The following is a 15743-nucleotide window of genomic DNA, read 5'->3' on the forward strand; positions in this document are numbered from 1 at the left end:
AATGTTTAGAAACAAGATTGAATCGAGCCATTGCTCATCTAATGGTGGTTACACACTGCGAAACAAGTGTGATATTTTGCTCATGTTTCGTTGTTTTCTTCGTTTCTTATAGAGATAGAGTTGCACGAAAGAAGACATAGCATAGTGCATCTCTTTCCTAGTTCTGAGTGATTCAATTTTATGACGACAACGGTGGCGCGCTCTCACCTATATATTATACTACTCTTTGTCTCACCTCCCGCTGCCCGCAGGTGATGAGGTTGCAGTTAACAGCCGTGACGGGTACCGTGTGTAGTTGCTACTGCCGATAGGTGGTTTTTGGTTATGGCGTTGCGCCGCTGTCTGGCCTCCAACCGCCGCGGTTCCGGTCTATGTGGACGTAGGACGACCTCTTGCTATTCACCTCATCACTTATTTAGCCTTTCTCTTTCTCTGAATTCAATACTACAAGCATAGACTGATATATTGAAGGAAACACGCATTATATGAAATCCTCTTTATTATTTTCATCTATTTAATCAAAATCACAAGTAAAACTCGTTTTTCAAGGCATTCTCTTCTCATAAAATTAATACTCATATAGAATTACTTAAATGTACATACACATTCTTTACACTATTTACAAAAGGAACTTACACTAGTACATTCTGCAATATGAATAGATTTAGGACACGCACATTCTATGGAGTGTCCACGACATATATTTTAAAATAAAAACAACCATCGTCAACTATAATATTATAGTCGCACCAATAAAAGTCTGCAGCGATTTTGATAGCCCACGCAGTGCAAGTGTCATTTTAAACGTCAAACTTCTATGAGATTATGATACGTCATTATGATACGGTCTGACTTTAGCTGCTTCTTTACACATTGTCAGATCTCACATACAAATGAAGTCGCCTTTAGGAATTTTACCGTAGGGGCAGTTTCACATTCACGATCGACCATCGATCGACCCTATTTTTGAACCCTGAGAATAGTGAGAATCACATAAATAGCATCGCTCATTAAATAAATTTGTATTGCCCAAGACAGAGATGCCTAATGTGCGGTGTTCCACAAATTACAGAAGTAATAGCATTAGGACTCAAGCTTATTATAGTACCACGAAAATAACTGTGTATATGATAATAGACTTTCAGTCAATGTCATTAGAGCTCAATACGCGGTGAATTTTCGTGGTATTGCCTGTTAATTATGACTGTGATCTGTGTTTCCGGAAACTCCGCTTGTCGGCCTGCCGCGTCAGAATATCGGACACGAAGTTACGGTGTGTAAATACTCGGAGGATGTCTTCGCGGGCTTCCTGGATGCCTTCGCAGACTATCTTGCTTCTTTGAATGTTGCCCTGTTTAAAGAAATAAATAAAATACTTTTTAAGTTTTTAATGTTTATACAATTGGTATTTTTATCTCGTTGTAATAATTAGATTAAGTGAATATTATAAAGATCATACGATTAGGCGGCGTGTTTTAATTTAAATATTGATTTTATTTTATATTCCGAGGCGCGATGAAGCGCGTATGTTTTTGTTACCTTGAGCAGCTCGAGTAGCGTGTGCGAGTGCGGTTGCAGCGCGGCAGTGGCGCGGTTCGGAAGCGCCTCCAACGCGCGCAGTACGCCCGCCAGCTGCGACCCCACGTCCGCTTCCAGCGACACCTGCACCCACGCATTAATGGGTTAAATGACAATTATAGCAATGCGCGAAGGTTGGAACGGTTATGTAGTATTTGGTTGAACCGTCAGCACAGACACGGAGCACGGACGGAGACGGGTTATTCCACGCCCACGAACCTTGTAACATATAAATAAACAATTGCTGGGATGGTAAACCCTTTAAGGCTGCGGTACCGACCAGGTCGTCCATCTGCGCGGTGAGGTGGTGCACCTTCCAGCCCTCGGCGGTGCCGAGCACGTGGCGCTGGCTCGCGATGGCGAGGATGTCCCTGGCGCGCGGCTCGCGGCGCCGCACGTCGCCCGGCCGCGCGAAGTGCAGCGCCGTGGCGCGCCAGCCGCACACGTAGCTCGAGCTCAGCAGCGGCCCTGCACACACACAACACTCATTACCGAGTACGCAAAACTCTTCTCTGAGCGTTTCTTTTATTTTTTTGCCATTTTATATATTTTGACCTTTTTTGCCACTTTTGTGTTATTTCTAGACAGGATCGCGAGCCCTTTTCATCCTTGTCGGAGAAAAAAAGTGTCCTAAAATTTCCATACATTTTTCAAACTTTCCTTTTTGTTACCGCCATACAAAGTGTATGGGGAAATGGTAACAGAATAGGAAAAAAACTCTGGGACATTATTTTATCCCATTAGGATCGAAAGAGCTCGTGATTCTGAGTAGAAATAACGCAAAAGTGGCAAAAAAGGTCACAATATACAGGGTGTCCCTAGCCATTGTACAAAGCCGAAATGTACATATGCATTAGGGTATTTAGAACCAGTATACAAAGTATCATAACAATCGGTGTAGCGGTTACGAAGAAATTAACTAATTACGATTTTTTTACTTTGGAGCAACCTGTATGTGTTAGTAGCTCCTGAGGTAATAAATAGTATGAAACCTTCTTCGACCGTTTTGATTATCTTTTTTATTTATGACATTAATAAGATTTCTATATACCATCAACAAATGACAAATGTCATCATTGCCGCACATTTTCAAACAAATTGTCAAAAGCACTGCCAATGATTGATACAGTATGTTTCTTTTTGCTGTCGATTATTGGAAATAACTTTTGTTTGAAAATTATTATTTTTATCTTTTGTTCTAATTAAAAAAATATTACCGTTAGAACATATCTGAGAAGTAACCCTACGTGGGATTTCAGGGTTTGTCCAATGGTTAAGGTCACACTGTATAAAAATGGCAAAAAATAAAAGAAACGCTCCTCTATAAACAAGCAGGGCGACGTCCTAATATAAGTATATTCATAGCGTATTCCTGCATAGGTACATGTAAACCTGCAGAGATGACTTACTTTTTGGCGGCGGCTTCACTTCGACGGGGGGTGGTGTGGGGGGCGCATCCTCGGGGGGGAACTCGCATTGTCTGACGTCATTGGTTAGCCTGCGACACATTACACGATTACATTATGATTCGTCATTTCTATATAAAAAAAAAAACAAATTCGAATTCACTGTTCATTCATTCGCCAAAAGAAATTTTTTTGAACTTGAGCACTACCCATATTTATATTATGAATTAGGTCGGTGCCAGATCACTGTCGAATACTACTCACATTTGCTTGCACGTCATCTTCCTAGGCAAGAGTTCGGCGTGTGGCTCTGAATCTGGCTAAGGATTTGCAGTAATGATGAAAGAAAGGACCGAGTCCATCTGTTGGCACATCCTCAGCGTGTTCGGTCGTGCATGTTCGACCTGCTTAATGTGTTCGCAGTACTCACATCTGCTTGCGCGGCTTCTTCCTGGGCGAGAGGTCGGGGTGCGGGTCGGGCGGCGTGTCGGGCGCGGGCGAGGAGCTGGCCGACATGGTGGTGGAGCCCGACCCGGAGCCGGCGCCGGCCGGCACGTCCTCCCACCCGGTGCGCCCGTACATGGCGGCTTGCTTTGTGGGTGACCTGTCATATATTTGTGTATTGCTTAGTCAGTTTTAATATGGAGAGTAGGTACTCCAAACAACGCCTTTCGATGGCTTTTTTCTCTATGGGAACAAATTATAGTGGGTATTTGATCAAAATGGGGCAGCGAGTGACAACTTAGTAACTAGAGAAAAAAAACCTATATTATTTCCTACTAGTTATGACGTCGATTTCAGAAAATATATTTTTAAAACCTCCTACGGAAAGTTTATGAGTAGTCCAACTTTGACATTTTATAAGCTTACGGGTGCTCCGGGAGTGCCGGCAGAAGTGAAAACTCAATGACATTGTAACAGTTTTTCGATCAGGTCACGTGTCCGTCTTATGTCTTACGAATCTGACGGTCACGTGACCTGTCGCGAGTTTAACATTTTTTCCCCATCACAAAAAGTGCATAGCGCCGCTAAAGAATTTTTCACTTCAAAAATTTGCACCTTTGACCTATGACGGCGCGCCCCATAGCAGCCCAACGAGCCCAGCTCACTATGAGGTTCGGTACCCCTAAATTTTGGAGTTAGTTAAAAACGCTCCTGGTTGTGAGTACATACCCTTCAGCATCCCGTTTCCTCAGTATGGACGGGCGCGGCGCAACGGGCGGCTGCGCCGGCGCCGCGCCGCGGATCTCCGTCAGCGCCTGCACCGCGTTCACCACGCTTACTGAAGTCACTGTAAACAAAAATAATTAATAATAACATGAAACTTAGTACAGGATGGCCCAAAAATACCTTGATATTTTTTTACTGTGGCATATTGTTTATAATGATATAATGAACATTTGCATTTGTATATTAAAAATAAAGGAGAATATTTTTTTAGATATTATGTTTCGTTTTAGCTAAACGATTGTAGGTTTAATTTTAATGAAACTTGTTAAAAGACGTGTATGTACAGGCCACCCTGTAAGAATGAACAGTATTTGTTTTTTCAACGTATTTATGGTCCAAAATGTGTATGTTTTAACTTTATAAAAAATATTTAAAAAAATACAAGCTCTTTGGTTAATTATTTGGCTTTGGCCAGGCGTGGCTCACTCCGCGATTTCGTCGCTTTGCTACAGGTAGCTAAAAGTACATCCGTTCCACACCAATTTTGGTGGCTAGCCATAAGTCGCGCGTGGCGCTGTCGCCACCTAGCGGCCATATCTGTCCTGATCGTAACAGAAAGTACTATTATTTATTCTGTGCTTTGGCTCAGCGACCAACAACGAGTTTAAGTCTCCGTCCGACACAGTTTGACGTGAAAATCAAAATAATACAACGGCATGTATTACCTAGCGGCTGCGGCTGCGGTTGCGGCTGGGGTTGCGCGTGCGACTGCGGCGGGGGCTGCGCTTGCGGCGGCGGCGCCAGCGGCTGCAGGCGCGGCTGCGGCTGCGGCGCGCGGGGCACCTCGTAGTACAACTGTGGGGGAGCGCTGTTACCCACGCCGACACCAACCACCTGTGTAAACAAGTCAATATAAACACACAGAATTTGGGTACACAGTTACGGCACTAATGTTGTCAGCATATACAGGGTGGCGAAAAAATAAGTGCATTCCCGTTGCCAGGGAGGTTTTGGGATTATACTGAGCAACTTTTACTATGGGACCAACCCCGAAATCGCGAAAATTTTATGGCTGTTTCATACATTTTGGCTGGTCCATTTTATATGGGAGGGTAATTTTTTTATCGCGATTTCGGGGTTTTTCCCATAGTAAAAGTTGCTCAGTATAATCCCAAAACCTCCCTGGCAACGGGAATGCACTTATTTTTTGGCCAACCTGTATATTAAACAACAAAATATAAAACAAATGTATATTGACTGTAACTTACACCTAAAGTTAAAAGCAATTATGTTACGACTACATCCGAGATATACATAAAAATAGTCTTTGATGTGATCTACAAAAGTACGTCATGTATCTATATAGGGTAATATTAAGAGAGACGCGTAATATTGAGACTTGTAAGTATTATTAACGGAGATATGTTGTGATAGATAGGGTGTTACCTTAGCAGGCTGGTAGTTCCTCGTCAGCAGCGGCAGTGGGCGAGCGGCCGGCGCGCGCACTGCACCCGCGATCACGCCACTTGAGAGGCTCGCTACAAAGATAAACAATATCTTAGGCCCTCTTGCACCATTCCACTAACCCGGGTTAACCGGTTAAACCTGGAGTTACCATGGTTACCAGTACAATTTGACACAGGATTAACGGTTTAACCACGGGTTAGTGGGATGGTGATGATGATGTTAGTGGGAAGTGGGCCTTATAGAATTTGAAAGGTTATAAACGAGTTTTATTGTTTATTTACTCGGTCGCTACGAGAAAGCTCTTTTGTAACTACTCGCTTCTCGCAGGTAGGTAAGTCTCGCCGTAGAAAAATTGCTTGCCGCATTTTATATTATCTATCTAAATAGCAAGCGATAATTAGTAAATTCATTTCTTTTATTTCTATGAAATCTAAACAAACGTCAATGTTTCTTGCAAGAGAAAGCAGACCGCCAGACGCCACGGCCATGCATTGTGGCGTCAGCGTCGAGCGTGCTCGATCCTGACGCCCCGAGTGTGTGTCGTGACCCTCGGGTGGTGGTTACGTTACGTACAGGCGAGCACGGTGGTGTTGGGCAGCGTGACGATGGCGGAGTGCTGCGGCGACGTGACCGGCGGCGGCGCGGGGGGCCGCGGGGCGGGGACGCGCGCGTTGTACACCAGCGCGCCGCGAGCGCGCCCGCCTGACCAACCTACCGCAAACATTCATTGATATGGCGTTTTATGCACTCATAATAACTCCACAAAAATCAATTATCTACGTGGCTTTTTTATCAGAACATAACACAACTCATTATTTAGATTTAACGGGCTATAATCACCTTGTGCGGGCTGGGCGGGGCGCAGAGCTAGCGAGGCGCCGGCGGCGAGCCCGCGCGGCACGTGGCTGGCGGGCGCCTTGCTGACCGGCGCGTGGGCGGACACCGCCTTGCTCACCAACACTCCGCCGCTGTGAGGGGCCCCGCTTGTCAGAACTGCAAATATAAATCAATTTTAATTGTTATATCATCTTCATTAAATGAAACATTCAAGTATAACTAACCTGGTCTGGTATTGTGGTGGGGCAGCGGCGGCAACACGCGCACACTCTGCGGCAGCGTACGCACTGAGGAGCTCACCACCAAGTTACCAGTGCCTGTGACCAGTTGCCCACCCAGGCTGCCCACATTCAACACCTATAGAAAATTACAGAATTGATATCAGCGTTACCAGAGAATACTTGTTTATAGAACAGACTGAGTGCTGAAATCTAGGATAGATTACTTTATGAATTTAGCCATTGTACTGGATGGTATTCTAAAAGTAATTTAGTAGGTACTCTCACAGAGCATACTATAAAATTTTTATAAATATTTATACCAAATTATAGTATCAACTCACAAAAAACATAAATAAAAAACCGGCCAAGAGCATGTCGGACCATGTTCAGTGTAGGGTTCCGTAGTTACCCATCCATCACAATAGGCTAAACTGGAGCTAGTGGTACCTATAGAAGATTGTTAACAAAGGGATGAAATGATGCCTGGTGCCTTTCTCCCGAGTTAAGCAATCTATTTTCATATCAAATATGAGGAATCCAAAAAGACAAGGCAAATTTGCCTAATCAGTACTTACTTAAAGCAATAGATGTATGACTATGATTTTTTTCCTTAGAACTTACTTTCAATCGGAGACTTTGCAAGTCTGGTATGAATATCAGCAGGATTGCAGCTTACTTTTTTGTTCTATAATTGCCAATAGTCAATGGCATTACTCATTCAGTCAATGAAACTGTTTTAGAGAAATTAAATAATAATTTAATAAGTAAAATAATAAATTTTTATCTTACATTTTACTTTATTTACATCAATTGCAATGCCAAATAACTTTAAAAACCCATTACGATCATGGAGGAAAGCCTCGGACAGACATACATGGCGAAACTATAAGGGTTCCTAGTTGACTATGGAACCCTAAAAAACAATAATTGCAAGTACTGTAAGAAATAAAGAAAAGAAATATGCATATATCAAACCTGTATGTACATTTGAAGATATTTAAAAGGAAATCACACTCATGTCTTTGTTTAAAAATAATATTAGGCATCTACAGGGTTAGAAAAACAAATGTTATATTTTCTGTTACAGTAAGAAACCTGGAGCATTATTTCTGGCTATGAATTATATTGGCCATAGCCAATGTTTCAGACTTTTATTGAATTCTAGATTATACAAACAAGATAATTACTTCTGGAACATATTTTTGGCTTTAACCTATTTCATATAAATATTTCAAAAAAGCTACTTAGAGTTACCCAGTTAGAGTAGAGCAACAGGAAGATAAAAAAAGGTAACAATATTGTTACCTGTGTTCCGCTGACTGGGGATGCCACACTGACTTGCACACTAGGGCTGGAACTTGACACTTGCACAGATAGCTGAGTCCCCTGGCTAATGATCTGCGTTGCGGGCTGCAATATCTGGCCGCTGAGCAACTGTGGAGTTATGATCTGGGAACTCTGCCCCAAGAGCTGAGAGCCCTGGCTCACTATTGATGTCCCTTGAAGGATTGGGGATCCACTAACAATCATCTGTTGCTGTAATATTAAATAATTGAATAAATATAAAGATAGACAGTCTTCTCCAAAATACTAAGATATTGACAGTAAAAATGTTTCTTATTGTGTTTAAAACCTAAATATAGAGGTACATTGTAGGAATAATCGTTTGTAAGCTCGTAAAAGTGTATAATATGGACGTACTTGCGAACCGACGCCAGGAGTTAGAATTTGAGTAGCAGGACGAATCAAGCCCATAGACCCGGCGTGAGTGATTATTTGACCTGCACCTGTTGTCTTGGGCTGGCTTGTGATCAAGTGAGTCATTTTCACCTCGGAATTGGATACACTTTTCACGATTGTGATTTTCTGTGGTGCCAAATCAATTGGATACATTTTGCCAGCAGTAATTGTTCTTTCATTCTCTAAATTGTTACTCATGGTAGATCACTTTGTTTCTTCTATCAATTTAACATGGTATCAGCGAACACTTCGGAAAGCCACAATTTTCAGAGATGTTTAATTCATAAATATTACAACTTTTATCAAAAACGTAAACGGAGACGAAAAGAACGCCAATGTAAACGTCAGTCAAGTCAAACAAATGACTTTTCTTTTGACATAGACAAAATATTTATGAGAAGATTTTTATAAGCCTGGCCATACACGTACGGAATTTTCATTCGGTTTCCGTACGGAATGACAGGTGGGAACGGGACGTCGCTCTACAAATGCATAGCGATGTCTCGCGTGCACATGTCCACGTAAAATGGGAATGAGAACCATTTTAACTACGGATAATCACTAGTTATTATTTTAATATTTTATTATTATTTTTTATTATGGCTTTTACTCCTCGCTAATAATTTTAATAATTATTGATTAATAAAGTCTGTCAAGCTATTTCCGTCAGCAGAAAAAAGCGGCAAATTTAAAAAAAAAAATTAATAGGAAATATTATGCGAAACTCTGCGTAGGGACTACCACAATCCATCACAATCTGGGGGTCCGCCGCGGAACAAGAAATATTGTTCTGGGGTAACAGTTTTAGATATAACGTGAACAGAGCTCTAACCGCTCAAAAAAGGGCAATAAGAACCATATTTCGTATTCCACCGTGGGTCTCTTGTAGGCAATTTTTCCTTAAGCTTGGTATACTTACCGTGCCCTGCTTATATATACATATACTGCTTACGGACCTTGTCAAACACAAGCAAAGATTTGAAACGCATGAAGAAGAGGAACTGCGATTTCTCACACGCACTAAAAATTTGAAAATTCATTTTCGCCCTACTTCACAAATTGAGGAGCACTGTGTGAGACATCAGGCTGTTAAGTTATTTAATAAACTGCCTCAGCATTTAAAAAATATTTCAAAGTATACTATCTTTAAGCAAAAACTGAAGCAATATTTGTTAAGAGGCATTGATATAGAATAGAATAAGAACTGGATACCCAATCAGCCGCAAAAAATGGCCCCGCAAAAGTAACGTTAAAACAGATCACGCGTTACTTTTTCGTTTAGTCTTGTATGGACCGCTCAAATGTGAAGTTGTCAACAATGTCGTAAAATGGTCGTAAAAATATGCAAAAACAACAATGATAAAACGAGGAAAAAGCATGGAATGTATTTCTTTCGGTTAGTTCTTTGGATAGCATTACATAATTTATGTAATCTGGTGGTAATTTCATGATTTTGAATAAATTATTATGTTAGTACCAAAGAAGGGATGTGAAGGAACAAAAATCTAATGAGTCGATGTGAGGCCAATACTTTTTTATTTTTATATGGAATTCGTAAGATATAATATTATGTTTAAATTCAAGATTTCCAAGAAAACCTATGCGACGTGCAGAGTGGACTGCTATTATAGCAAGAGATAGGGGTGATGCAGTTTTAAACAAGGCAAAACGGCACTTGTGTGTTCGGCGCATTTCCCTGTTTCCGACATATACACGACCAATAAGGGCTTACATTGACTAACTGTAAATGTTAAACCTGTCTGAACACAGTGACAACCACAGGATTTTTTTGATAAAGACCATAACCAATCAGTACCAGTAGCGACCTGAATGTCCCCGTGCACTATATTGCAAAGAACGAAAGTGCGAAGAGTATTATGTAGATCTAAAATACACAGTTATTTAATAAGTTGAATTTATTTCAAGGAAAATATAATAAATTTATAAATTTATTTTATGATAACTTACACGGGTTGTTACCATGAATTAATTTTATTTGAACTCCCGATAAAATTAAATTTGTTTCATTTATTACTTCGGTTTTTCTGTACAGTAATACCTATTAAAATGTACCAAAGGGACTCCATTCGTTCATTATTCTCGTTTGACGTTGTTTGACGTAAATACAAAGGTGAAGTTACGTTTAGTGCCATCGGACTTAAAGTTTTAACAGTGTTGGTAATAATGTTTACAAATTTGACACTTAATGCTTACGACAGTAAGTTCTTTTCCGTACAAAACATTTATCTTGACTCAAAATTTACGTAAGCGTTTTTATCATCAATGCAAATTTGCAGCTAATGTCATTCTGATCCACATTTTGTTGACATTTTTGTTCCGCTCTGTGTGTCTATTTCTAATATTAAGTCAGTGTTAAGAGGTTGTTTTTATAGCTTTGATGAGTTATTTGATACTGATTTAGTTTAGTTAGTGTATAAGCTTTGTATACTTAAGTAGTTCATAAATGCCTTATTTTTTGATCTCATTATGTATACTGTGAATGTCGTCCTATAATGGCTAAAATATGTTACTAGTGCTTACTATTATTGTTATTATTATTTTCAAATGTTGTTTATTTTATTGTAATTGTATTTTATGTGCATTTCAAACACAATCTTGTATTGTTGATGAATAAATATGATGATGATGATGATTATCTAACCTCTCTATCACTATTGCATATTTGAGCGATAAAGAGAAAAGAGAAAATTTACTAGCTAGCTTAGTGCTACACTCTGGCGGCAGAACATTGCAGTAATACGCCCTATTTGCGTTGCTTTTTGTTATATAATTTATGTAACACATTATTTTTATATAACACCTTAGTTTCATATCAGCCTAATCTATTAAATCAAATAAATAGATCTATAAGAATAAAGAAAAGGGGGACGGGGAATCAAAAAGTAGTCGAAAACATCTCGCGTGATTTGTGCACAACCCCTAAATAACGTACAATTACCGATAGACTATTTTTTGAAAATTAATTTTTCCTTTAGTTTCTACAGATAGCTGGTCAAGCAGATCTTGTCAGTAGAAAAAGGCGGCAAATTTGAAAAATTTAGGCGGGAAGGGATATCGTCCCATAGAAAATTTGAATTTCGCGCCTTTTTTACTGACAAGATTTGCTTGACCAGCTATATATTTTTATTTAACGTCAAATATTTTATTAATTTAAGGTATTTACGGCTGTCACTTTCCATAAATAGGCACTTTTAATTTATTACTCTGGTATCACCGTACCAATATTAGTGATGGGACACCATAAAAACCAATATCGGTAAAATCGATATAAACATAATGAATAATATACAGATGGTCATGATGCCTAGCAAACACCAGCCATATCGTACAAACCTCAAGGAGTGGTATTCCTAGGCAGATTATGATTTGCCTAGTGACCACCAGCCATATCGTGCTAACTTCAAGGTGTGATATTCCTAAGCAGATCATGAAACGCCGGCATGTCATGTTCTGACTAGTGATCACCAGCCATACCGTGCAAACCTCAACATTTAGGCATATCCAATAAGTAGGATGGCCTACATTTTAGCTAATGATAACCATTGAAATGGCTTGACAGCCTACTTATAGTACGTGTTTGGGTAGCGTATGATTTTAGTACCTACCTAGCACCTACGCATTCTGCTCCAAATGCCACATAGAATGCAGCACTAGCAGTGGCAAAAAATGCAAAAGGCAGATTATTAAATGGCGGAGTTTCATGATATGCCTAGGAATATCTCGATATGCCCGATTTTACGATCTACCGCCGATATATATACTAATTATCCCCTACTCAATATCCCTTAAATGACATCCTATGGCCGCGTTCCATCTCTGTCATCAGATCTGCATGCTCGATAGTATATTGCATTGCTTCCAGAAGTAAACCAACATGTAAAATATTAACTAATGAACTGATAATAAAAAAATCATTCTATATCAGCTTGCAAGATTCGCCCTAAACAAATTGACAAACTATTAGAACAACATCTAAAAACAATACAAAAATTGAAAGTTAGTAAAATGCTGGTATAAAGACTTGATATTGTAATATTATTATAATTGATAAAAGCAGAAATTAAAATTCATTGTCAATAAAATATCGACAATATTATCGGGGCGTCCCTCGCACTATCTAGGTTTACTTAGGCCAAGCGCGCACTACGATTTTAATTTTTGCGACACGATTTTAGAATCGCGCTGTAATTTATCGCAGAAAATTCACTGCGCGCACTGCGATGAAAAGTCGACGATTTGTTCATTCTCGACATGGATTTCGTACCAGTCGCTTGTCGTGAAACAATATGCAATCGCTGTATGACTTTGAGTATTTGTACCACAAAGGTGATCTCCTTCTATTTCTATAATTAAACGGTCAACATCTAGCGTCTCATCTTGTGATTCCATTGGAGAAGCAGGTTCCGATATGTTGACGCTTGGAGAGCGAAATGCCGACTGAGGTCCGGGGTGCGATTTTATTATCGCAGTGCGCGCGGGGCCATACAATTCCGTATGCTGCAATTCACTTTGCGACTATCGCGTCGCGAGCAGCAGAGCAAATGTGACAAATCACAATTTTAAAATCGCTGCGATTTTTTTGTCGCATATGCGTGCACTGCCATATAAACACATACGTTATAGTTGAATTATCGAGAAGATGGAATTGCATTTGTAGTGGTTGTATGCTGATAGTACAAGAAAATAGAAAATTCAAATATAGAATGCCTGTAAACAAACAATACTACTACATATGCAATTCCACGCTCTCGATGATTCAACTATACATTTCTGCGACTAAATTATCGCGCGACAAAAAGTCGTGGTGCGTTCTTGGCCTTAGAACTGACGTCATCTCGTTCACGGACAGGGTTGTCTGTGTTTGTTCTTGTACTTGTGTGAATATAGTTTTTGCTAGTGTTTGATAATTTTGTCGTGTGCGTGAGTAGCGACGCATGCTAAAAATGCATTAGTGTTAACATTATTTGTGTGCATTACCTCGTCCCCCGCGCCAAAAACGACAGAATTTTTCAGATAGAAATTAGTGCGCGTCTCTACTCCATAGATATTTACTCCGAGAGGTGCGGCGTACCGTGACCTTAGTGCGGTGCGGTAGTGTGTTACTGCTTTAAGTAATTTTGAACTCATGTCAAATTCATTCGGAAAAATATTAAACTTCTGTCTATGGTATATGGAACGCCATGGCGGACGAAGTTGGTGACGGTGATTTTTTTAAAGAAAATATACAGAAATTTAACAATGAAAGGCGGAGTAGTAAGCAGTGGGTTAAGCTGAACGTCGGAGGAACTTATTTTTTAACTACTAAAACGACTTTATCCCGTGACCCTAACTCATTTTTGTATCGATTAGTTCAAGAGGACAGTGACTTGATTTCAGACAGGGTATGTACTATTTTATTTATTGTTTGAATTTATAGCCAATACACACCCTGACAGTGTTTAAGTATGTCGATTGTTTCAGGACGCGACAGGTGCTTATCTGATAGACAGAGATCCGACGTATTTTTCGCCCGTATTGAATTATCTTCGACACGGTAAACTGGTTATCAACAATGACATCGCCGAAGAGGGAGTCCTCGAGGAAGCGGAGTTTTACAATATAACAGAGCTCATAAGATTAGTCAAAGAAAGAATATGCTTAAGAGAACGAAGGCCACTGAAAGACTCAAAGAAGCATGTGTATAGGGTTTTGCAGTTCCATGAAGAGGAGCTAACTCAGATGGTGTCGACGATGTCAGACGGTTGGAAGTTTGAACAGCTGATTAATATTGGTTCTCAATACAATTACGGCAACGACGAGCACGCGGAGTTCCTGTGTGTGGTCAGTCGGGAGTGTGGCAGCTCCCTCAACAGTAATGATGTGGAGCCGACTGACCGTGCCAAGGTGCTTCAGCAAAAGGGTTCACGGATGTGAGCTTTACTAGTTTCTGAGACTGTTAGCTCTGTGTGGAATGTGTATATAAGTATTTGTAGTGTGACGGTCAGTTATTTCCTTGACTCAACATGATTTGTATTATTAATTAACCAAAATCATTAAATCTCAGTTTATGGAATGTTAATTGCATAATGTCAATTAGATGGCAACTGAATACTCAGTTTGATATAAAGTAAAAAAAATCAGAAAATTGTATTACTTACAATGTTATTGTGACTTTGTTTTACAATATTTTCAAGTCTAGTTAATGATAGTCATTAAGTTAAAGTTGTGTGAAGCAAAGTACTGTTGTGTAATGTAAAACCATTTATATTTGTACACTGTATGAGTGTAACTGCCGACATTCCATAAGCAGAATAATAATATAAGGTATTACTCAATGCTTTTAAAATAGTTATCTAATTTTGTTTTTTTTTTCACAAAATTAGAAAATATGAAGTCCTATGGGTGTATTTAATAAGTATTGGAATTACAAGTACATGGTTTTTGGTTGTCGGTAGTGTAATGAGTATAATAGTTGTTTTTTGTAATATCAACAGCATTAGTCCTTTATTGTTCATACACGACATTTTGTAAATAATAATACATTTATTCATAATCAGTAACCAGTTTCCCAGATATGCTCATTTGCAAAATATAAATTTTACGTTTCCATATCTGCTGTTTTATTTTATTTCTAGTATGTTTCTTATTTTATGATTAGATTTTTACATTGTAGATTTACATAAATTTAAATACAATGTTGCTATTTCTATTTCAAGGAATAGAAACAATGTGTTGGAACAGAAACAATATATTATACTGCTCTTTGGTAGTGCCTATTGTAGATTACAATGTGAGATAGGACAATGGGAATGTAGGGTTGTATAGGTACATAGGGTGTAGGACTGTAGGTAGCGCCTACTCAGTGAATGAAACCATTGTGAAAATTGAACACAATTCCAAAGATGTATGTGGCTGAGAAGTCCGTAACCATTGCTTTAGCTAGTGACCTCAACCCTCTAGAACTATGTAACCAGCCTACCTACTGTACAGTACATACAGCCGTCAAGTGAACGAAAGCTATAGAGCTTGGACGCGGAAACTAGCGCAATGACCCTACCCTATATTTCGTGTATTTTTTATTTAATACAAAGGATTTTACGATGATAGATAAGTAGTAGCCACTATTGGGCTTCTGTATTGTAGTCATAGTAGCGCGATCAATATGCCAAATTTAATTAGTAGGAACAATAGGTATAAACGTAAAACCCGTATAGGTATATTGTACCTACCGTAAGTTAGGGTGCATTTGTTAGGTACTACTATTTACCCGATAAATAAAGGTGCAGCACTGCGTCTTTTATATTGATGATTTAATCGAAACTTT

The 15743-nt window shown here is 39.5% G+C and overlaps 2 protein-coding genes across 2 annotated transcripts; one reads left to right on the top strand and one right to left on the bottom strand.

Moving 5' to 3' along the window:
- Positions 1-481: 481 nt before the first annotated feature.
- LOC134791494 (BRD4-interacting chromatin-remodeling complex-associated protein-like) lies at positions 482-8788 on the bottom strand. Its single transcript, XM_063762539.1, has 13 exons — positions 8381-8788; positions 7985-8215; positions 6683-6815; positions 6462-6614; positions 6195-6332; positions 5601-5692; positions 4880-5048; positions 4158-4275; positions 3415-3588; positions 2988-3076; positions 1859-2046; positions 1540-1662; positions 482-1351 (listed from the first exon to the last, which is right to left on the bottom strand). Exons 1-13 carry the CDS (start codon positions 8615-8617, stop codon positions 1199-1201), a joined length of 1998 nt encoding a protein of 665 aa, XP_063618609.1. The 5' UTR covers positions 8618-8788; the 3' UTR covers positions 482-1198.
- Positions 8789-13584: 4796 nt separating this feature from the next.
- On the top strand, positions 13585-15028 carry LOC134791496 (BTB/POZ domain-containing protein KCTD5). Its single transcript, XM_063762540.1, has 2 exons — positions 13585-13821; positions 13901-15028. Exons 1-2 carry the CDS (start codon positions 13621-13623, stop codon positions 14351-14353), a joined length of 654 nt encoding a protein of 217 aa, XP_063618610.1. The 5' UTR covers positions 13585-13620; the 3' UTR covers positions 14354-15028.
- The last annotated feature ends 715 nt before the right edge of the window (positions 15029-15743 follow it).

Source organism: Cydia splendana, chromosome 6 (assembly GCF_910591565.1).
Source record: "Cydia splendana chromosome 6, ilCydSple1.2, whole genome shotgun sequence".
In the NCBI taxonomy this organism is placed as follows: Eukaryota; Metazoa; Arthropoda; class Insecta; order Lepidoptera; family Tortricidae; genus Cydia; species Cydia splendana.